At 43.0% G+C, this 24573-nt stretch overlaps 1 protein-coding gene across 1 annotated transcript; it reads right to left on the bottom strand.

Annotated features, from left to right (window-relative positions):
* Positions 1-10718: 10718 nt before the first annotated feature.
* Positions 10719-12186, bottom strand: LOC124699479 (protein CUP-SHAPED COTYLEDON 2-like). The gene is made up of 3 exons (XM_047231782.1): positions 12024-12186; positions 11293-11558; positions 10719-11195 (listed from the first exon to the last, which is right to left on the bottom strand). The coding sequence occupies exons 1-3, from the start codon at positions 12175-12177 to the stop codon at positions 10719-10721; spliced, it is 897 nt and encodes a 298-aa protein (XP_047087738.1). The 5' UTR covers positions 12178-12186.
* Positions 12187-24573: the final 12387 nt, after the last annotated feature.

The raw sequence follows: 24573 nt of genomic DNA on the forward strand, positions 1-24573 counted from the left end.
CCAATTGAGGTATGGTCCGGTTCGCCTGCTGATTATTCAGATTTGAGAGTTTTCGGTTGCCTTGCTTACGCTCATGTTGATAATGGAAAGTTGGAGCCAAGGGCTGTTAAGTGCATCTTCCTTGGTTATGGTTCGGGAGTTAAGGCATATAAATTATGGAATCCTGAAACTAAGAAAATTGTGTTGAGCAGGAATGTCGTTTTTAATGAGGCGGTTATGTTTAATGATAGTCCGTCTGCGATATTTCGATGCTATTGATTCTCCCGATGTTTCGATGATGAGCGAGCACGAGAATTGGCGTGCGGGTGGAGCACGCAAAGGAGAATGAAAATGTGTTTCCCGAAACCAACAATGATGATAATGATGTTCCACCTTCACCACCTTTTGTTCAGCGACAAGGACGGTCTATTGCTGCTGACCGCCCTAAGAGAAATATTACACCTCCTACCCGATTAATTCAAGAATGTGATATTGTTGTTTATGCTTTGAGTTGTCTTGAACGGGTGGAGCATGATATTGAACCAGCTACATATACTTGAAGCCATTGCTTCGGTTGATAAAGAGAAGTGGGTAGGTGCGATGCAAGAAGAGATGCAATCGCTTGAGAAGAATGGCACATGGGATGTTGTGCACTTGCCTAAACAAAAGAAGGCTGTCCGCTGCAAGTGGATATTCAAAAGAAAGGAAGGTTTGTCTCCTAATGAGCCTCCACGGTTTAAGGCAAGGTTAGTAGCAAAAGGTTTCGAGTCAAATTCCAGGTGTTGATTATAATGATGTATTCTCCCCGGTTGTGAAGCATAGTTCTATTCGTGCTTTCTTTGGTATTGTTGCTATGCATGATCTTGAGCTTGAGCAGCTAGATGTAAAGACTGCTTTTCGCATGGTGAGTTGGAGGAGGATATATATATGGACCAACTCTGAAGGTTATGTTGTGCACAGTAAGGAGGATCTTGTTTGCAAATTAAAGAGGTCCCTTTATGGTCCGAAACGAGTCGCCACGACAGTGGTATAAAAGGTTTGATTCATTTATGCTTACACATGGTTTTGAGAGATCTCGAGTATGATAGTTGTGTGTATATCAAGTTTGTTAATGGATCACCTATTTATTTGCTGCTATATGTTGATGATATGTTGATTGCTGCTAAGAGCATGAAAGAGATCACTACTTTAAAGAATCAATTAAGTAGTGAGTTTGAGATGAAGGATCTTGGTCCTGCTAAGAAAATACTAGGCATGGAAATCAAAAGGGACAGAAAGTCTAGTTTGTTGTTTCTTAGTCGGGAAAAGTAAATTGAGAAAGTTCTTCATCGTTTTAATATGCATGATGCAAAGTCGGTTACTACTCCTATTGCTTCTCATTTCAAGTTGTCGGCTTTGCAATGTCCTAGCTCTAAAGATGATATTGAGTACATGTCTCGAGTTCCCTATTCTAGTGCTGTTGGTTCCTTGATGTATGCCATGGTTTGTTCACGTCCCGATCTATCATATGCTATGAGTTTGGTCAGTCGATACATGGCTAATCCTGGTAAAGAACATTGGAAAGCTGTTCAGTGGATTTTCAGGTACCTTCGCGGCACATCAAAAGCTTGCTTGAGGTTTGGCGGGATTGGTGAGGGGCTCGCCGGATATGTGGATTCAGATTATGCTGGCGATTTGGATAAGAGAAGGTCCCTCACAGGTTATGTGTTTACTTGTTGGTGGATGTCTCTGTTAGTTGGAAGGCTACTTTGCGGGATGCTTTGTTGCACAATCTACTACCGAGGCTGAGTACATGGCTATTCCTGAGGCAGGTAAAGAGGTCTGTTTGGCTGAAAGGGTTATATGCTTGAGCTTTGTGGTGATAATTCTTGCATTAAGTTGTTCGAGTGACGATCAAAGTGCTATTTATCTTACTAAAGATCAGATGTTCCATGATAGGACAAAGCACATTGATATTAAGTACCACGCAATCAGAGATGTGGTTGCAAAAGGTAAAGTGAAGGTATGCAAGATTAGTACTCATGATAATCCTGCCGATATGATGACTAAGCACTGTCCTCGTGTCCAAGTTTGAGCTTTGCTCAAGCTTGGTTGGTATAACTGTTTAGCCCAAGTGGCTATTGGCGCCGGCAAGTGTTTTCTTTGTTGATTCGGGTGATTGTTGAAGTTCATGCTACAAGGAATTTGTCTCAAGGTGGAGTTTGTTATTTTGTGATCCAAATTCATATACTAAAGGGAGGCTAACTTCTGACGAGCGGAGCGAGGCCCGTCGCCGGAGGCTTGGGCCGATCGTTGCCACCGCCTATTTATATTCCCTGTAAGCCGCCGCTAGGGTTATCATCGCATCATTGTACACCCACGGCGTTTGTAAACACCACCGAAATAGTGAAGTTTTGCTTGGTCGGCGCCCGTGGTTTTTCCCTTGTGTGTTGCAAGGGTTTTCCACGTTAAAATCTCGTGTCCCCTGCAGTGTTTTACTTTTCGTTCTTCGTTTATTGTGCATCTCAAATATAACAAAAGGAAGCACATCATCTTCTGCCTTTGAAAGTCCGAATTTTTGCATGGAGATTGTGCTATAATCTCTAAAGAGCTCTAAGCTCCCAAGGTTGGGAGCGCTCCTGGGCGATCGGCAGGTCGTTGTCGCCGACCCCACTCGCATGTGTGCGTGTCGGTGCGTGGTAGTTTGGCAGGGCAGGTCGGTTCTCTCTTTGCCTTTGACTCGGCGTCTCCTCGCTGTTCGGCCGCGGTTGCTTGGCTTCTTCGTCGACGCTGGCGTTTCCTGTATCTGCACTGGCCTCCTCCTCCCCATCAAAGCTCTACTTCCTCTCCAAATCACCCTCCCCGTGTTCCTTTCTCAACCAAATCAACCCCTGGGAGACCCAAAACCACCGGTTCCGTAGGCTCCACTCCACATGGCTCCCGCCACCGCCTCTACCGCATCGGAGGAGGCTGTCAAAGTAAGATCTAACTCCAGCACTTCCCTCACGTCCCACCCCCACCTCTATCGCTGGAGCTCTTGGGATCTCCGCATCATGTGCAATTTTTTGTTCGTGGAGGGATTTTGGTATCTGATTTGGTTGGTCTGTTGATGTTGCTGTTTGCTTTTGTGCAACCGACGAAGGTTCTGATGGTCGGGGTTGGATGCAGATGACAGTTTCTCAAGACCTCCGGCTTCTCCGACTTTAGCGAGATACACATTGTAATTTTTCTGTTAGCTACCTGGCCCATTGCAGTTCCTCACTTATGTGTTGACAACGGGACTAGGTTTATTTTGAATCTAGCCTGCTCATCAGCTATGTAGGTAGTTGCTCGGTAGACTAGTGGTACGTCTAGAAGTTAGTAGTGGCATCTCGGATGGTGCTAGCTTTGGCTAGAACCTGAAATATATATGAATCAACTGTTTAGGCTGCTACCCTGTCGAAGGTTTTCCTCCAGGCTTAGCTTACCTGTATGTGAGACTACTTGGCTGTACCAATTTTAGGATGCAGGTAGTGTCTTGCATGATTATGCATGTTGTGTCACTCGACACACCTGTTATGTCTTCTGTTGTTTTTCTTCTGCAGATTGATTGGGACATAATTAAGTTCAGAAATCTAATCAGACAATTTTTCTTTCGGAAGAGTCATGCCGAACCATCAAAACTCCATGAAGTATATTTGGTACATGGATAAGTGATGCCTATAGCTGGATACATTTTGATAACTGAGTTCTTATACTATTTCTACCATCTATCTTGCCATGTTCCTCGGGATGCTATTCTGAAATTTAGGCCAAGTATCAATATAAAATCATACCATGCAAATGTTAAAGATTCCAAGTTAAACGTTGATTTTTCAGGCAATTTAATGCAGTTATGAATGGTCTTGATAACTTGGATGCTAGACAGCATGTGAATCGCCTCTGCCTTGCTGCTGAACTCGCTTCATTGAAAGTGGGACGGCTGGATTTCTGGGACACGTGAGGTGATTAGTTGTCGTACTTATAGTCTCTGTAAGTCTTCTGCATCTCCGTTGATACGATGTCTCTCGGTATTGTTATGTTGGTCTTTCTTACTTTTCTGGTAGTAGTCCTATTAAAGTGATTCTCTGATATTAAGTCATTGGACCGTGCGATATTTTTATCGAAGCCTTGGTGGTTTCTTTTCTTTTTGTTAGCAAGTCAGCAGTAATATTTACCTTAGATATACAACCTTCCAGTTAAACATTCTTTATAGTACTATCACATAGCAGAATGTTTGGTCTGGACTTTTGCACAATTACATGAAGGCACACACCTCTTGGTGTAGGCAATATGAATGAATGAGTGAAATAAGGCACTCCTCCCACTCTCCCACAAAACTATTATTTTGCGATAAATTTCATCTTGATTTATGCTAGTGATAGCAGTTAATATCTTACAGGAGGGACTTGGTGGTTAGTCAAAAAAATCATGTGGTGGCTCCATTGATCGTAAAAGGGATTTGATTGACTAATTGATTTTTATCCAACTGGTATAAAAAGGTAAGTACCATAGCCACCAACTTACCACGAAGCAACAACCATAGCTTGATTATTTTTAGTTGAAGTTATATATAACCTCTGCTTTGTGTTTCCAGTTGTTAGCTTTTTGCTACGTGGTAGTACACTTGGTATTTCATTTCCTTCGGTCATGCTATTAATTGGGGATTAAGAGAAATATGCTCCTTACCTCCTAGATTATGGTTTATGCTAATGTGATGAACTTATAGTGACACCAGAAAGGTTACTATCAATACTATCAATACCTGGTAATCTGTTTGGCTTCTGGCATTTCTCTATTCATTACTATTTTTTTCCGAGAGTAGTCTATTCATTACTAACAATACCTGGTAATCTGTTGAGATTTAATTCCAACCTTGTTGTAGCATATGACACTTAATCGGTATGTTCTCCATTTTTAATCCGGAGGAGTATCACATCATTTACTCATATAGTACCTTGATCACCCCACAATTTCAGCTTAGCAACTGTAAAATTCTTATTTGTGTTCATGGAGATAATGTACTTCGTAAAGATGATCATTTGGGTATGATTTTGTGTTGATATGAAGCTTATAAGCTAAAGTTCTGGGAACATTATCTTTATTGGTAACAATGTTGTTCTCATATGAATAGATGATCTTTTAACTCAAGTATCATTGGTATATTGGCTGGTAATGTGTACCTAACTGTTGAAAATGCGAAGTCAACATATGAAGTGATAAAGAGGCATTCTTGATGAAAGTGGTGACTTCATACAACAGTATACACCAACACGAGGTTACGTTATATATTTGTTCTTTTACTATCTTCTGCCCCAGATAAGGAAGCAAGCCTAGGATTGTTATTGTGTTGCTTTTAAAGGAAGTTGATGTAATTCTAAGATGGCCCATGAAAGCTGGTGTCGATTTTTTTCTGAACTCTTAAGTTCCACTTGTTCTAATCGTCTAAATGGAGTAGCTGAGAACAGACCGTCGGTCTGGTGGCTAGGTGTGCGGGAGCGCACGCTGCCCACCCGGGTTCAAACCTTTGGTTCGGCGGGTGCTCAGGAGTCTTCTTCTATAAAAATACCAACGGGTGCTAGTGCCTGGGTTGGTTGCGTTTCTTTTTGCGTTTTTTTTTAAATGGAGTAGCTCTGCTAATGACATTTATACTATCCTCACACTTTGTTTCGTGCCTACACATGATAGTGTCTCTGATATATAATATAATTACAAATCCATAAAGTGATTACCTATGAGTGCTTAAATCTCCATGAATTGAACTTGCAGGCTCCCTCCGTATCATGTGATTTTCTATTGTCGGTTTATCGATTTTTTCTGTATGTTCTACTTTATGGATTTGTGCTTAACCTGGAAAGAGTTGCAAGAAATCAGCTCATATATTGCAGTAAAAGAGAGTAGAATTTGAAGGCCAAGAGCAAATGCCTGACAGGAAAGCATAGTAGTTGTTGGGAGTGAACATTGTCGTTCAGTTCAGAAAAGGTTGAAGAGGTAAATATCTTGTATTAATGGTTATGTAGATCCAAGTAGCAAGTAGAGTGTCTAGGTTGTGATCATCACATATGGAAATTGATGCATTAAAAAGCTGCTACTGCTGGGAAGAGTGGCTTGCTTTTGATGCCTTACAAACTGAAGCTATACCTAGGCACCCTGAAGCTACTATATCTGATTACCTGAACGTGTTGTGTACTTGGTATATAACTGAGCTTAGCACAGATAAAATGTTGTCTCTGCCGATCAGGTACCCAGACAACAACCACTGTATAACTACATCCCATCCGCTTCATAGCTTCTGCCAGCATAAGGGAGAGAAAAACAAAACGGGCTGGCGCTTAGTCCACAACCTGGATGACAACAGGCATAACAAGACAGGAGAAAATAAATATAGCAACAAAAACGGGCGCAGCAAAACGCGCCGGGTCCATCTAGTAGTCTTCCATCAGCGAATGTACTTCAATCAAGGAACATGTCAGTGCGTTCGGAATGCCAAATCTGCAATGCAACGACTGACTCTTGGCGCCATTCTCTCCTTGATTGCAACATGGCAAGGTGTGTTTGGTATTTGTTTGATGATGTCACGGAGACATGAAGATGAATTATAGTTTAGATGCCAGGCAATGGCTGTTTGCCATGCTTAATACCTTGGATCAGTCAAAAAAAAAATTATGTTAACAACACTTTGGGTGATTTGGACTGCGCGAAGAAAGGCTATCTATGAGGATTTATTCCAGAGCCCAATCAGCACTTTTGATTTTGTTGAACGCTTCTTCTCACGTGACTTGAAAGATGTTAATCGAACTGCTCGTAGAAGTAACCTCAAAACTGTAAAGAGAGTGGTAAGTTGGACAAAACCTCTAGAGAGTTTGGCTACAAAGACCATGGATCTGTTGGGATGATATGCCACAATGAATATGGAAAATTTCTTGGAGCCTCGTCTAGGACCATTGAAGGAATCTCTCACCCAGCCAATTTGGAGGCAATGGCATGTGAGGAAACTCTAAGGGCACGTACAATGGGGTGATGTCAGCCTTCCGTTATGCTTGCCACGTCAGATTTTTGTTTAGTTGGAGGAGAGAGAATGAAGAGAGAGAAGGTTGTCTTCCCTTAGCTAATGAATGATCTCTTATGAAATAGGAGAAGACTATTTTCCTCATTGTACGACTTGTCTTCCCTTAGTCACATAATTTCCTACTAAAAATAATTAATTATCATTTATTATAAGGGATGATAATAAGAGATAATGCATTGTACCGATTATATTTAACATCCTCTTTAGATGACATGGACTGCTAAGAGAAGACGTGACTTCCCTACAATTGTACATGCCCTAACCCTGGCTCAGGATCTAGGTATTCGAAGTTGTGAATGCACTGAAAAATAAGAATTTGTCGGCCCATAGCAGTATTTTGGTGGAGATCGAGTCGCGATCCTCCTCTTTCGAAGTTATTAATTTTCAACATGAAAGTAGGGATTCTAATGGTGATGCACACCTGGTAGCTAGGAATGCAATCTCGCAATCATTTGGTCGCCGCTTGTGGCTGATTGATCCGCCATACTATGTAAACTTAGGGCATGTACAATTGTAGGGAAGGCACACCTTCTCTTAGCAGTCCACGACATCTAGAGAAGACACTAAATATAAATGGTACAATGTATTATCTCTTATTGTCACCCCTAGTAATTATTGAGAATCAATTAAATTTTAGAAGAAAATAGCACTATACACAGGTATCTTGCCTTTATTAAAAGGTAGGGTGCTACAATTCTCCTCAACAGAATGGGGTAGTGGAGAGGAGGAACCAGACGGTCGTTGGTGCCACGAGGAGCATGCTAAAGGCCATGTCCGTGCCTGCAGAATTCTGGGGAGAAGCTGCGATGACCGATGTATTCGTGCTGAATAGGCTGACAAGAAGCCTCGATGGAAAGACTCCATACGAGGGATGGTACGGCCGTAAGCCAAATGTACACTTCCTGCGTGTATTTGGTTGCGGGGCCTACGCGAAAGAGACAAAGCCATGGCTCAAGAAGCTGGACGATCGCTCACGCCCGATGGTGATGATCGGCTACGAGCATGGGAGCAAGGCCTATCGCCTGTATGATCCAGCAAAGAAGAGGCTCGTCGTCTCCAGGGACGTCCTCTTCGACGAGGGCACCAGCTGGGACTGGGGGGAGCCCGGCGGCGGCTCGTCCACGTTCACCGTCGAGAATTGGACCATGCCGATGCCGGCGTCGAGCGTGCTAGCCACGTCGCCATCTCCGGCCCCAGCTCCTCCGTCTCAGGCCTCACCTGTGGCTGATGGACCATCGAGCCCAGTCAGGGCCGTGGCTACGAGCGAGCCCAAGTCCATCCGCTTTGTGTCTCCACCAGCTGAACGAGACGAGGACAACCTCGACGCTGGTGTTGACCCAGACGGCTTCCACCGCTACCGCCGTGTTCTCGATCTGGTTGATCCCGACGCAGAGAATCCAGGGCAGGCGGGGCACCTCCTACTCACCCCCACTGGCGAGCCGTCGACTCTCGCCGAGGCTGAGGGCGATGAGGACTGGAGGCTGGCGATGGTCGACGAGCTAGTCTCGATCGAGCAGAACTCCACCTGGACGCTGGTGGACCTGCCCGCCGGTCACAGGCCCATTGGCCTTAAGTGGGTCTACAAGCTGAAGCGCGATGCCACCGGCATCATCCTCAAGCACAAGGCCAGACTCGTCGCAAAGGGCTACGTCCAGCGGCCGGGGATCGACTTCGATGAGGTCTTTGCCCCTGTCGCACGCCTAGACTCGGTCAGGCTTCTGCTCGCCGTAGCCGCTCAATTCCAGTGGCAGGTACACCACATGTATGTGAACACAGCGTTCCTGAACGGGGAGCTAGGCGAGGAGGTGTACGTGAGCCAGCCACCAGGATTCATCGATGGCAAGAACAGCAGCAAGGTGTTGCGCCTCCACAAGGCGCTGTATGGACTTCGCCAGGCCCCACGCGCCTGGAACACCAAGCTCCACGCCGTCCTGGTGTCGCTCGGGTTCGAACGGAGCGCCTCCGAGCATGCTGTGTACACCCGTGGAAAGGGCAAGTCGCGGCTGTTGTTGGGGGTCTACGTCGACGACCTCGTCATCACCGGCGCATGCACCACGGCGATCTCCGATTTCAAGCTGCAGATGTGTGACAGGTTCAAGATGAGCGATCTTGGCCTGCTCACTCTGTACTTGGGCATCGAGGTGTCACAGAAGCCCGGCCACATTACTCTGAAGCAGAGTGCTTTCGCTATCAAGCTCTTGGAGAAGGCAGGGATGGCGGATTGCAATGGAGCACAGGTGCCGATGGAGCCAAGGCTGAAGCTGTCCAAGCAGAGCTCCAATCCACCGGTCGACGTCACGCTCTACCGCAGCATTGTCGGTAGCCTCCGTTACCTGGTACACACGAGGCCCGGCATCAGCTTCGCCGTGGGCATGGTGAGCCGCTTCATGGAGGCGCCCACCACTGAGCACATGAGTGTTGTCAAGCACTTACTCCGCTACGTCTCTGGGACAATGGACACTGGCTACTCCTACACCTCAGCACCGGGTGGAGCTCGTTTGATCGGCTATAGCGATGCAGACTTAGTCGGCGACATCGATGACATGAAGAGTACCTCAGGCACACTTTTCTTCTTTGGTGATTGTTTGGTGTCCTGGCAGAGCCAGAAGCAGAGGGTTGTGGCACTGTCATCCTGCGAGTCTGAATACATTGCAGCAGCAACCGCAGCTTGTCAGGGAGTCTGGCTAGGGCGTTTGCTCGGTGATCTGCTAGGAACTGATCCTATGGTTGCCGATCTACATGTGGACAACAACTCCGCAATTCAACTCATCAAGAACCCAGTGTTTCACGACCGCAACAAAAATATTGAAGTGCGGTACCACTACATCAGGAACTGCGCTGAGAAGGGCACCGTTGTGGTTCATTTTGTTGGCACTGAAGATCAGCTCCCAGATATCCTTACAAAGGCTCTGGGCCGAGTGCGTCTCCAGATGCTCCGTGAGAAGATCAAGGTCATCAAGGTTTAGTAAGCGCACTGCATCTGCCTTTAGGGGAGATTGTTAAATAATTCAGTGCAGTGCTAGTGTAGGTCTTGTTTTCGTCAGACATAAGCAGGCTAGCTACAGTAGTTTTAGTTTCAGACTAGTTTTCAGTTAGCCGTTTTGTTTCAGTCAATTTAGACTTGGTCTTGGCTGTCTTGGATGCTCGTGGGGATGGACACGACCTATTCATGCAGCTATATTGTAGGGGTGATGGATCTGAGCGGTAGTGGGATGGCGGTAGTGGGATGGCACTGCTCTGTAGGCTCGGGTGTTGATCCTAGTTTCTAGCTTTTCAGTTGTAAGCAGTTAGCATAAAGAGATAAGAGGAATACAGAAAACGTTGCAAGCTTCACGCAACACAAAATACCTGAGTCCAATCGTCAGAATAAAGCATGCACAATGAGATGGCCCTTGTACCGGATCATGTAAAGTCATGCTACTGCCGGTGAGAAAAGACGTACACTTCCTTCTTTAATTTCGTAACAAATGGACAGAGGTACAATGTTTAATTTGTTACACACGAGACATAGATCAACAGAACCCACGAACATACATGCTTGTCTAGTAAAATTGTAGTTGATTTTGACACATGGGGATTGTCCCATTTTTAGCTACAAATGTATCTATATCGACCATGATTTTATACCTGTGTTATGTAATATTTTTCCCTTGTTATCGAGCTGACGAGTTTATCAGAAGGTTCTCCATGTGGAGTCGTGCATTTCCAGCTGTGGCTGCTGCTGCTCGCACTCCATGTCCACCTTTGCCATCGCGTTACCAAACAAGGCAAGATCACCATCCACGACGTCTCGCGGCGGCAGCTGTTGGCTGCACCCGGCGAAGGGTGCTAGCGCTTTCTGCATCGTGGGGTTCCCAGCGAAAACGGTACCCAGAAGCCCCGGTGCCCACGGGAGCATGGCGGCCGCGTTCTGGTTTGCAGCCGCTTGCAGCCAACTCATGTACGCGCCCATGTCGACCCGGCCGTGGCCGAAGTTCTCGCCGGAAGCGGGGCCGAAGCTGCCGAGCATGGAGGAGACGTCGAGCTCCCCGAGCTCGCCGAGGGAGACGTTGCCGTCGTTGCATGGGGAGTCCATGTCGGGGCTGTCCTGTGAGTGCCTCATCTTCACTATCTGGGTTTTCTTGAACACCCTGCACACCACCCATTCCTCCTTTTGGAACCAAAAGGAAGAGAACATTTCACACAACATCAGTAACAATCTATAGTTTGATGGTAACAAAAAATGTTCAAAAGTTGTGAATATGTACCTTGTTTGGTTTGTATGGGAACTTGTTCTGGATCCTGTACTCGTGCATGACCCAGCTGGTCTTCTCGCCCTTGGGTGCTCTACCTCCGTAGAAGACTAGGGTTTTCTTCATCCCGACCAGCCTGCCGCCATGGAAAATCTCCTTGTCTTTGCCGGTGGTCTTCCAGTAGCCAGATTCGGTGGCACGGTTCGTGCGGATGCCGGTCGGGTATTTCCGGTCGCGCATGCTGAAGAAGTACCACTCCTTCTCGCCCATGCTAGCTTTGCCTGGAAACTTACATCGATCAATGTGGAAGCAATGTACGTATGCCGTATGGGCCGGTGTGTATGACAAGTTGACAACGACGACTATATTAGCCTAGTGCGCGCTATAGCGCTACTCTTAGAATTACATACTGTAGGTCTAGAGCAATGCGTAGATAACAGTGACGGCCCGAATATGTGCGTGTAATGAACAAGGTCAAGGGTGCTGTAAGTCTCACCAAATCAAGAAAAAATAGGAGAGAAGGTCCACTGGTGCAGAAGTAAACAATATGGTTGAAAAGTAATGCGCACTTGTCCTAGTTGAATTACATGAGAGTGAATTGACATAACATTTACTTTTCTAGGAACGAGCACAAATTATATTTTTGGAGACGACTAATTATCTAGCGCATTGCATGCCTGCCCCTGCAGCTGGATCAAACTCATATCAACTTTTTCAGTTTTTTTCAGATGGTAGAAGAGACGTACTTGGAAGGTCCCATGGCTCGCACTTGTTGAGATCGACGTCGGCGATAGCGCGGGTGGTGAAGGCGAAGTCGGAGACCTTGCGGGTGAGGTAGTAGGTGATGAGCTCCTCGTCCGTGGGGTGAAACCGGAACCCCGGGGGAAGGCCTTCCTCCATCGATTCCAACCTTCGTCTTCCGCGCACCCGCCGCCGACTGCACTGTCTAGAGTGCAGCAGATCAGTTCAGCTCGGCTCAGCTCAGCGGGCAGTGCTACACCGATCCATGGCATCAGGAGACGCCGTCGGTATATATATGATCGACAAGGGCAGCACATGTGTAGGTGAAGACAAGGCATTATGAAGTTATTAATGGCACTCTTGTTGCGCATACTTCTTCTAGAGCCCGGTTCGAGGTCTCAACAACCACGGCCATGAGAGCGACGGGAAGGATATTATTGACGACGGCGACAGCGGCGGATCCGGGGAAAGGTCGGGGAATGGAGGATCTGTCCGTCGATTGCACGCGTGGGCCGCATGCATCCATGAGTCACTGTGCATATGTCTCATGTTTTCCGGCCAACTCTAACCACTCCCCACCCACCGAGCTAGTTCTCCGGCGAAATGGCCAGCGATGTTGCCTGGCTGCCAGCAACGCACGGCGGCATGACAGGAATAACTACACTTTCATAGTGGCAATGGACTGGAGTACGTATTACACTGTACTTGAGTTGATAAGACGATTGCCATGATCGTTGGTGTTATACGTTCGCGAGACGATTGTAACCGCACGTGTGAAAGTGACCTGTAAATCGAGATGCGCTTTACATTGTACTCGATCGTACGCACGTCTATTTTTTTCATTTTGGTGGTTGCAGTGCAAGCCCGGATGGTCTTCCGGCATATATTCCCTGTCGACCATGCAGGTTTGATTTTTGTGCTTCCGGTTGGCTGATTAATTTGGAGAGCCAATGCAGTTAAGAATGTCAAAAGGTGCAAGAAAGGGGATTAAGGAGAATCAGAATAGGTAAAACAAATCAAGGAAATTGTGACATACCCTGTCAGTCCCGAAATGTAAGGTGTGCAAGGATTAGACAAATATCAAATGTTACTAACTTTAAACAAATATTTAAGAAAAAAATCTACATCTATAATATTGCATGGACACATTAAAAAAAAAATCTGAAAAATCTAATGATATTAATTGGGTATTGTAATTGTTCATATTTTGTGTATAAACTTGGTCAAACTAAAAAAAACGTTGGCTTTGAGTAATCCAAGTTTCCAGACATACTTTCAGATATACCTGATCATCACCATTATGATTACCCTATCTCATAACGACCAAAGAATACCTTCTATTATGAGGACACTTGATCTTCTTATGGTCTAAGGATCCGTACGTAAGTAAGACCGATCTAATGGGAGAGACTATATAATACATACTTCAACGGCCCGGGTTGAAATATTTCTATTTTATTTTATATTGTGCTAGCTGGGTTTTGAACTCAAGATCTCTTGGCTCTGTTACCATGTAGAACTACATCCTCTAGCCAATTCAACAAAAAGACCGATTTGATGGAAGAGAGGAAATACAAAGAAGTGTGCCTAGCTCACTTGGATAGGAAAGTGGATGTACAACCCAGCCACCCAGGTTCAAGTCCCCAGGGACGTGAATTTGGGTTCTTATTATTTAAAAACAAAATCACTGTAGGGGCTTCCCTACCGTATTTCTTTCACACAAAAAAAGACTAGGAAATACATACTTCATCAACAAAGTTAACACCATGATAATACTAACAATCCGTGACGATACTTTCTCATAGTATACCGACTTTGGATCAGTTCAGTAACCTTGTTCTGCTAACAATGTACTCGTGTTGTTGTCGGTATCCTTGTTAGGTTAACAATACCAATGACGGTATAGCATGAACATCATACAACACATGAGCTTGTCCTAGATCCTTGAACAGGACTAGCAACAGCTTGTTGTTTATATCTGTAAATGTCCTTCTGAGTTTTCCTTGAAATATCATATTCAAGAAACACATCAGTTGTAGCATAAATAAACAAACATATGATTATGAACTTGAAAATATATAATAATATTTATTATTACCTCTATGACATATTTCCTTTAGATGCATCGAGGCTTTTCCCACTGGAGTAATACAATATCCATCGAGATCCTTTTTGTAAGATCGGTGTTTGGTGGAATTCCACCCAAACCCCATGTCCGGAATGATCACCTCAAGAAGCAGGTCTCACTTTTTTTTTTTTTGATCACCTCAAGAAGCAGGTCTCACTATGAGGGAGTTTTATTGCTTCATATGAGAGGCGAGTTACAAATGAATGATTTGGTGCCTGTTATGGGCCTAGAGCCTTGAACAAATGTGGTGGGGAGGGCCAAGTATCAGCAACTAGTCCACATAGAACAAAATCGTTAGAAAAAGGCCGACCTTCGCGAAGGGAAGACAACTCGCTCCGCACGCGACAAGTACGCGTTGTGGTGCCAGAAAATCCTTGGGAAGTGGTCTCCCTGCTCGCCACGTGTTGCAAGGGGAAGCAAGGTGGAGATGAGAGAGGAGCGAGAAGACAGGGGGAGATGCGTTATGTTAGATGTTCCCTTTATTTTCTAGATTTGTTTTTTCAGAATGAAATATCTTGAGAACCGTAAGTCCAAATTACGATCCGTTTTTACTTTTGAGATCCTGGTGTCGAGATCTTCAAAATTAGATCATGTGTTGATAAGTTTCGGAATATTTTTGTTTCGTACTACCAATACTAGTATGATGATACTTCTGGTGTGTATCTAACTGTACTCGTTCTTCAACTGATAAGTACTTCTATTTTTAGTGTATTTGATATAGTTTTTCCTTTTACTCAGTAACTGTAATTGCTCGTGTGCGCTACTATACATATGTTTTTGTACGAGTACTTGCTCGTGTGCATGATTGTATTTCTGTAGCAGTACTTGCTCGTGGGCGCGACTATACTTTTGTGTTTGCTCGTGTGCGCGACTGTATTTATATTTGCAGTTATACTTATACTTGCCCGTGTGTGTAACTGTACTCGGGTGTTCACTAAATTGTACTTGTCCTTCGTTGTACCTGTAGTCTATATAAAACTGTACTCGTGCTCTGTAGACAATTGTACTCGACTGTTCACTGAGTTGTACCTATCTATTGACACTTGTATTTTGAGTGGTTATACGTAGTATGGTTACAGTAGCTAGATGCATGAGCTGGCTAAGCTGATGAGTTCATCGATGGGAGCTACCCACGCAAGCACGTTGGGTTGGTCGGACGGGTACTTGCTTGGCCGTGTTGGTGGCTTATGTCACTAGTAGAACTGGTGGAAAAAGGGCCTTTGGTCGCGGTTCGCAACTGCCATTAGTCGCGGTTGCGCAACTGCGACCAAAGTAGCGCGACTAAAGCCCCCCTCCCTTTTAGTCGCGGTCGCTTACGAACCGCGACTAAAGGCCCGTCCACGTGGGCGCCAGGCGACCGTCGGGGTGGAGGCCCTTTAGTCGCGGTTCTTCTGGCCGACCGCGACTAAAGGCCGCCGCAGGTTTAGGGTTTTAGGCCCCCCCTAAACCTGCCCCCCCCCTAAACCTGTTTTCTGTTTAATTTGTATTGTTTTATTTCTTTTGTGCTTTATTGTAATTTTGAAGGAGTTTCACATATTCTACGGTACTACATACATGCATGCATATGAATGTACAATTTCAAACAAATTTGAAATTAGAACCAAAAAGAATTCAAGAGGAATATACAATATATATTCAATATCATCGGATGACCATATACAAGTTTGAACAAGTTTCCATACATAATTTAATGCATGTATAGTTCTACGTCCTCTACGTAGTGTTTTCCTGTAGGATCGATGACTTCCTCGCGAACCATCCAGACTAGTTCCTCCCGAAGTGGTCGGAAGCGAGCTTCGGACTAAGCGTCTTCCGGAGGTTATTCCTCTTGATGTTGAGCTCATGCGACCGGTCCCGCTCATTGGTGTATCTCCGGATCCTCTCACAAACATAGTATCCACATAGATTGGTCCCCGGTGGCTGAATATCCCCGCCGTCCGCACCGCCCTTTTAAAATGTAGCTCTTTTTGAATTCACCGACCTTTTCATCTACGAACCGTCTCCAAACCCTACGAGGCAAAGAAAATTAAATGAACAAGAGAGTTATTAATTAGTTACTTGATATTAGGAAATGATGAACGAAATAGGCCGATCGATATAGAGCGCAAATGAATGAAAACAATTACTTTTGCATCATTTTTCTCATGTCGGCCCAAAGCGCCGCATCCATATTCAGAGAGTCGTGGACGAGAACTGTGGAGGTGTGAATTTGAATCGCCATCAGAATCCAGTGGAACTTGCTAATTTGGTTTGCATATTTGGTTTCTCTAGAGTCTAGATAACATCTAGTATTGAGTTTTGAACAACAAGGAAGACGGTATGGAGTCTTATAATGTTTACCATATGACTTTTATGTGAGTTTTGCTGTACCGTTCATCCTTGTGTTTGTTTCAAATAACCTTGCTAGCCTAAACCTTGTATCGAGAGGGAATACTTCTCATGCATCCAAAATCCTTGAGCCAACCACTATGCCATTTGTGTCCACCATACCTACCTACTACATGGTATTTATCCGCCATTTCAAAGTAAATTGCTTGAGTGCTACCTATAAAATTCCATCATTCACCTTTGCAATACATAGCTCATGGGACAAATAGCTTAAAAACTATTGTGGTATTGAATATGTACTTATGCACTTTATCTCTTATTAAGTTGCTTGTTGAGCGATAACCATGTTTCTGGGGATGCCATCAACTATTCTTTGTTGGATATCATGTGAGTTGCTATGCATGTCCGTCTTGTCTGAAGCAAGAGAGATCTACCACCTTCATGGTTGGAGCATGCATATTGTTAGAGAAGAACTTTGGGCCGCTAACTAAAGCCATGATTCATGGTGGAAGTTTCAGCTTTGGACACATATCCTCAATCTCATATGAGAATAATAATTGTTGCCACATGCTTATGCATTAAAGAGGAGTCCATTATCTCGTTGTCCATGTTGTCCCGGTATGGATGTCTAAGTTGAGAATAATCAAAAGCGAGAAATCCAAAATGCGAGCTTTCTCCTTAGACCTTTGTACAAAGCGGCATGGAGGTACCCCATTGTGACACTTGGTCAAAACATGTGCATTGCAAAGATCCGGTAGTCCAAGTTAATTAGGACAAGGTGCGGGCACTATTAGTATACTATGCATGAGACTTGCAACTTGTAAGATATAATTTACATAACTCATATGCTTTATTACTACCGTTGACAAAATTGTTTCATGTTTTCAAAATAAAAGCTCTAGCACAAATATAGCAATCGATGCTTTCCTCTTTGAAGGACCATTCTCTTTACTTTTATGTTGAGTCAGCTTCACCTATTTCTCTCCACCTCAAGAAGCAAACACTTGTGTGAACTGTGCATTGATTCCTACATACTTGCATATTGTACTTGTTATATTACTCTATGTTGACAATTATCCATGAGATATACATGTTACAAGTTGAAAGCAACCGCTGAAACTTAATCTTCCTTTGTGTTGCTTCAATACCTTTACTTTGATTTATTGCTTTATGAGTTAACTCTTATGCAAGACTTATTAATACTTGTCTTGAAGTACTATTCATGAAAAGTCTTTGCTTTATGATTCACCTGTTTACTCATGTCATTACCATTGTTTTGATCGCTGCATCCACTACATATGTTTACAAATAGTATGATCAAGGTTATGATGGCATATCACTTCGAAATTATCTTTGTTATCGTTTTACCTCGCTCGGGACGAGCAGAACTAAGCTTGGGGATGCTTGATACGTCTCCGACGTATCGATAATTTCTTATGTTCTATGCCATATTATTGATGATACCTACATGTTTTATGCACACTTTATGTCATATTCGTGCATTTTCCGGAACTAACCTATTAACAAGATGCCGAAGTGCCGCTTCCGTTTTCTGCTGTTTTTGGTTTCAGTAAATCCTAGTAACGAAATATTCTCGGAATTGGACGAAACGAAGACCCAGTGGTCCTATTTTTCCACCGGAGCTTCCGTAAGACCGAAGAACACACGAAGTGGGGCCACGAGGTGGCCAAACCACAGTGGCCGCGCGGCCCAGGGGGCCCGCGCCGCCCTATGGTGTGGCCCCCTCGTCCGGCCCCCGACTCTGCCCTTCCGCCTACTTAAAGCCTCCGTCGCGAAACCCCCGATGCGGAAAAACCACGATACGGAAAACCTCACCGAGACGCCGCCGCCGCCGATCCCATCTCGGGGATTCCGGAGATCTCCTCCGGCACCCCGCCGGAGAGGGGATTCATCTCCCGGAGGACTCTACACCGCCATGGTCGCCTCCGGAGTGATGAGTGAGTAGTTCACCCCTGGACTATGGGTCCATAGCAGTAGCTAGATGGTTGTCTTCTCCTCATTGTGCTTCATTGTTGGATCTTGTGAGCTGCCTAACATGATCAAGATCATCTATCCGTAATTCTATATGTTGTGTTTGTCGGGATCCGATGGATAGAGAATACCATGTCATGTTAATTATCAAGTTATTAGACATGTGTTGTTTATGATCTTGCATGCTCTCCGTTTCTAGTAGAGGCTCGGCCAAGTTTTTACTTTTAACTCCAAGAGGGAGTACTTATGCTCGATAGTGGGTTCATGCCTCGCATTGACACTCGGGACGAAGTGACGTAAAGTTCTAAGGTTGTGTTGTGCCGTTGCCACTAGGGATAAAACATTGGCGCTATGTCCGAGGATGTAGTTGTTGATTACATTACGCACCATACTTAATGCAATTGTCCGTTGCTTTGCAACTTAATACCGGAGGGGGTTCGGATGATAACCTCGAAGGTGGACTTTTTAGGCATAGATGCAGCTGGATGGCGGTCTATGTACTTTGTCGTAATGCCCAATTAAATCTCACTATACTTATCATGTCATGTATGTGCATTGTTATGCCCTCTCTATTTGTCAATTGCCCGACCGTAATTTGTTCACCCAACATGCTTTTATCTTATGGGAGAGACACCTCTAGTGAACCGTGGACCCCGGTCCATTCTTTAATACCGAAATACAAATCTGCTGCAATACTTGTTTTTACTATTTTCTCTCGCAAACAATCATCTTCCACACAATACGGTTAATCCTTTGTTACAGCAAGCCGGTGAGATTGACAACCTCACCGTTTCGTTGGGGCAAAGTACTTTGGTTGTGTTGTGCAGGTTCCACGTTGGCGCCGGAATCTCCGGTGTTGCGCCGCACTACATCCCGCCGCCATCAACCTTCAACGTGCTTCTTGGCTCCTCCTGGTTCGATAAACCTTGGTTTCTTTCTCGAGGGAAAACTTGCTGCTGTGCGCATCATACCTTCCTCTTGGGGTTGCCCAACGAACGTGTGAAATACACGCCATCAAGCATATTTTCCGGCGCCATTGCCGGGGAGATCAAGACACGCCGCAAGGGGAGTCTCCACTTCTCAATCTCTTTACTTTGTTTTTGTCTTGCTTTATTTTATTTACTACTTTGTTTGCTGCACTTATATCAAAACACAAAAAAATTAGTTGCTAGCTTTACTTTATTTTCTATCTTGTTTGCTATATCAAAAACACAAAAAAATTAGTTTACTTGCATTTACTTTATCTAGTTTGCTTTATTTACTATTGCTAAAATGGCCAACCCTGAAAATACTAAGTTGTGTGACTTCACTAGCACAAATAATAATGATTTCTTATGCACACCTATTGCTCCACCTGCTACTACAGCAGAATTCTTTGAAATTAAACCTCGCTTTACTTAATCTTGTTATGCGAGAGCAATTTTCTCGGTGTTAGTTCTGATGATGCTGCTGCCCATCTCAATAATTTTGTTGAACTATGTGAAATGCAAAAGTATAAAGATGTAGATGGTGACATTATAAAATTAAAATTGTTTCCTTTCTCATTAAGAGGAAGAGCTAAAGATTGGTTGCTATCTCTCGCCTAAGAATAGTATTGATTCATGGACTAAATGCAAGGATGCTTTTATTGGTAGATATTATCCCCCTGCTAAAATTATATCTTTGAGGAGTAGCATAATGAATTTTAAACAATTAGATAATGAACATGTTGCTCAAGCTTGGGAAAGAATGAAATCTCTCGGTTAAAAATTGCCCAACCCATGGACTGACTACTTGGATGATCATCCAAACCTTCTATGCAGGACTAAATTTTTCTTCGCGGAATTTATTGGATTCAGCTGCTGGAGGTACCTTTATGTCCATCACTCTTGGTGAAGCAACAAAGCTCCTTGATAATATGATGGTTAATTACTCTGAATGGCACACGGAAAGAGCTCCACAAGGTAAGAAGGTAAATTCTGTCGAACAAACCTCTTCCTTGAGTGATAAGATTGATGCTATTATGTCTATGCTTGTGAATGATAGGACTAATGTTGATCCTAATAATGTTCCGTTAGCTTCATTGGTTGCCCAAGAAGAACATGTTGATGTAAACTTCATTAAAAATAATAATTTCAACAACAATGCTTATCGTAACAATTCTAGTAATAACTATAGGCCATATCCTTATAATAATGGTAACGGTTATGCTAATTCTTATGGGAATTCTTACAACAATAATAGGAATACACCCCTGGACTTGAAGCCATGCTTAAAAAATTTATTAGTACACAAACTGCTTTTAACAAATCTGTTGAGGAAAAGCTCAATAAAATTGATATTCTTGTTTCTAGAGTTGATAGTCTTGCCTCTGATGTTGATCTTTTGAAATCGAAAGTTATGCCTAATAGGGATATTGAAAATAAAATTGTTACTACAGCAAATGCCATCCAAGTTAGAATTAATGAGAATATAAGATTAATGGCTGAACTGCGTGCTAGGTGGGATAGAGAAGAAAATGAAAAACTAGCTAAAAGGGAAAATGTAGCTAAAGTTTGGACTATTACCACCACTAGCAATGCCAATGATTCATATGTTGCTGCACCTCCTACTATCCATGATAAAATAATTGGTGTTGGCAATGCTTCCACTCCTAGTGCAAAGCGCGCAAAATTACCTGAAACAGCTAAAACTGCTGAAACTGCTCGTGATAAAACTCGCTGAAATTTTTTCCAACCTTGGGGATGATAATCCCATTGCTTTAGATTGTAATGATTTAGATTTTGATGATTGCCACATCTCTGAAGTTATAAAGTTCTTGCAAAAACTTGCTAAAAGTCCCAATACTAGTGCTATAAATTTGGCTTTCACAAAACATATTACAAATGCTCTCATAAAAGCTAGAGAAGAGAAACTAAAACTTGAAACTTCTATTCCTAGAAAGCTAGAGGATGGTTGGGAGCCCATCATTAAAATGAGAGTCAAAGATTTTGATTGTAATGCCTTATGTGATCTTGGTGCAAGTATTTCCGTTATGCCTAAAAAAGTCTATGATATGCTTGACTTGCCACCATTGAAAAACTGTTATTTGGATGTTAATCTCGCTGATAATGCTAAAAAGAAACCTTTGGGGAAAGTTGATAATGTTCATATTATGGTTAACAATAACCTTGTCCCCGTTGATTTTGTTGTCTTGGATATTGAGTGCAATGCATCTTGCCCCATTATATTGGGAAGACCTTTTCTTCGAACCGTTGGCGCTACTATTGATATGAAGGAAGGTAATATTAAATATCAATTTCCTCTCAAGAAAGGTATGGAACACTTCCCTAGAAAGAGAATGAAGGTACCTTATGATTCTATTATTAGAACAAATTATGATGTTGATGCTTCATCTCTCGATGTTATTTGAGTTACACTTTCTGCGCCTAGCCGAAAGGCGTTAAAGAAAAGCGCTTATGGGAGACAACCCATGTTTTTACTCCAGTATTTTTGTTTTATATTTGTGTCTTGGAAGTTGTTTACTACTGTAGCAACCTCTCCTTATCTTATTTTTGAGTTTTGTTGTGCCAAGTAAAGTCTTTGATAGAAAAGTAAGTACTAGATTTGGATTATCGCGCAGTTCCAGCATTTCTTTGCTGTCACGAATCTGGGTCTATCTCCCTGTAGGTAGCTCAGAAAATTAAGCCAATTTACGAGCATGATCCTCAGATATGTACGCAACTTTCATTCAATTTGAGAATTTTCATTTGAGCAAGTCTGGTGCCCTAATAAAATTCATCTTTACGGACTGTTCTGTTTTGACAGATTCTGTCTTTTATTTCGCATTGCCTCTTTTGCTATGTTGGATGAATTTCTTTGATCCACTAATGTCCAAGTAGCTTTATGCAATGTCCAGAAGTGTTAAGAGTGATTGTGTCACCTCTGAACATGTGAATTTTTATTATGCACTAACCCTCTAATGAGTTGTTTCGAGTTTGGTGTGGAGGAAGTTTTCAAGGGTCAAGAGAGGAGTATGATGCAATATGATCAAGGAGAGTGAAAGCTCTAAGCTTGGGGATGCCCCGGTGGTTCACCCCTGCATATATTAAGAAGACTCAAGCGTCTAAGCTTGGGCATGCCCAAGGCATCCCCTTCTTCATCGACAACATTATCAGGTTCCTCCCCTGAAACTATATTTTTATTCGGCCACATCTTATGTACTTTGCTTGGAGCGTCGGTTTGTTTTTGTTTTTTGTTTTGTTTGAATAAAATGGATCCTAGCATTCACTTTATGGGAGAGAGACACGCTCCGCTGTTGCATATGGACAAATATGTCCTTAGGCTCTACTCATAGTATTCATGGCGAAGTTTCTTCTTCGTTAAATTGTTATATGGTTGGAATTGGAAAATGATACATGTAGTAAATTGCTATAATGTCTTGGATAATTTGATACTTGGCAATTGTTGTGCTCATGTTTAAGCTCTTGCATCATATACTTCGCACCCATTAATGAAGAAATACTTAGAGCTTGCTAATTTGGTTTGCATATTTGGTTTCTCTAGAGTCTAGATAACATCTAGTATTGAGTTTTGAACAACAAGGAAGACGGTATGGAGTCTTATAATGTTTACCATATGACTTTTATGTGAGTTTTGCTGTACCGTTCATCCTTGTGTTTGTTTCAAATAACCTTGCTAGCCTAAACCTTGTATCGAGAGGGAATACTTCTCATGCATCCAAAATCCTTGAGCCAACCACTATGCCATTTGTGTCCACCATACCTACCTACTACATGGTATTTATCCGCCATTCCAAAGTAAATTGCTTGAGTGCTACCTTTAAAATTCCATCATTCACCTTTGCAATACATAGCTCATGGGACAAATAGCTTAAAAACTATTGTGGTATTGAATATGTACTTATGCACTTTATATCTTATTAAGTTGCTTGTTGAGCGATAACCATGTTTCTGGGGACACCATCAACTATTCTTTGTTGGATATCATGTGAGTTGCTATGCATGTCCGTCTTGTCTCGAAGCAAGAGAGATCTACCACCTTCATGGTTGGAGCATGCATATTGTTAGAGAAGAACTTTGGGCCGCTAACTAAAGCCATGATTCATGGTGGAAGTTTCAGTTTGGACACATATCCTCAATCTCATATGAGAATAATAATTGTTGCCACATGCTTATGCATTAAAGAGGAGTCCATTATCTGTTGTCCATGTTGTCCCGGTATGGATGTCTAAGTTGAGAATAATCAAAAGCGAGAAATCCAAAATGCGAGCTTTCTCCTTAGACCTTTGTACAGTCGGCATGGAGGTACCCCATTGTGACACTTGGTCAAAACATGTGCATTGCAAAGATCCGGTAGTCCAAGTTAATTAGGACAAGGTGCGGGCACTATTAGTATACTATGCATGAGACTTGCAACTTGTAAGATATAATTTACATAACTCATATGCTTTATTACTACCGTTGACAAAATTGTTTCATGTTTTCAAAATAAAAGCTCTAGCACAAATATAGCAATCGATGCTTTCCTCTTTGAAGGACCATTCTCTTTACTTTTATGTTGAGTCAGCTTCACCTATTTCTCTCCACCTCAAGAAGCAAACACTTGTGTGAACCGTGCATTGATTCCTACATACTTGCATATTGTACTTGTTATATTACTCTATGTTGACAATTATCCATGAGATATACATGTTACAAGTTGAAAGCAACCGCTGAAACTTAATCTTCCTTTGTGTTGCTTCAATACCTTTACTTTGATTTATTGCTTTATGAGTTAACTCTTATGCAAGACTTATTAATACTTGTCTTGAAGTACTATTCATGAAAAGTCTTTGCTTTATGATTCACCTGTTTACTCATGTCATTACCATTGTTTTGATCGCTGCATCCACTACATATGTTTACAAATAGTATGATCAAGGTTATGATGGCATATCACTTCAGTAAATTATCTTTGTTATCGTTTTACCTCGCTCGGGACGAGCGTGAACTAAGCTTGGGGATGCTTGATACGTCTCCGACGTATCGATAATTTCTTATGTTCTATGCCATATTATTGATGATACCTACATGTTTTATGCACACTTTATGTCATATTCGTGCATTTTCCGGAACTAACCTATTAAC

Source organism: Lolium rigidum, chromosome 3 (genome assembly GCF_022539505.1).
Source record: "Lolium rigidum isolate FL_2022 chromosome 3, APGP_CSIRO_Lrig_0.1, whole genome shotgun sequence".
Lineage (NCBI taxonomy): Eukaryota > Viridiplantae > Streptophyta > Magnoliopsida > Poales > Poaceae > Lolium > Lolium rigidum.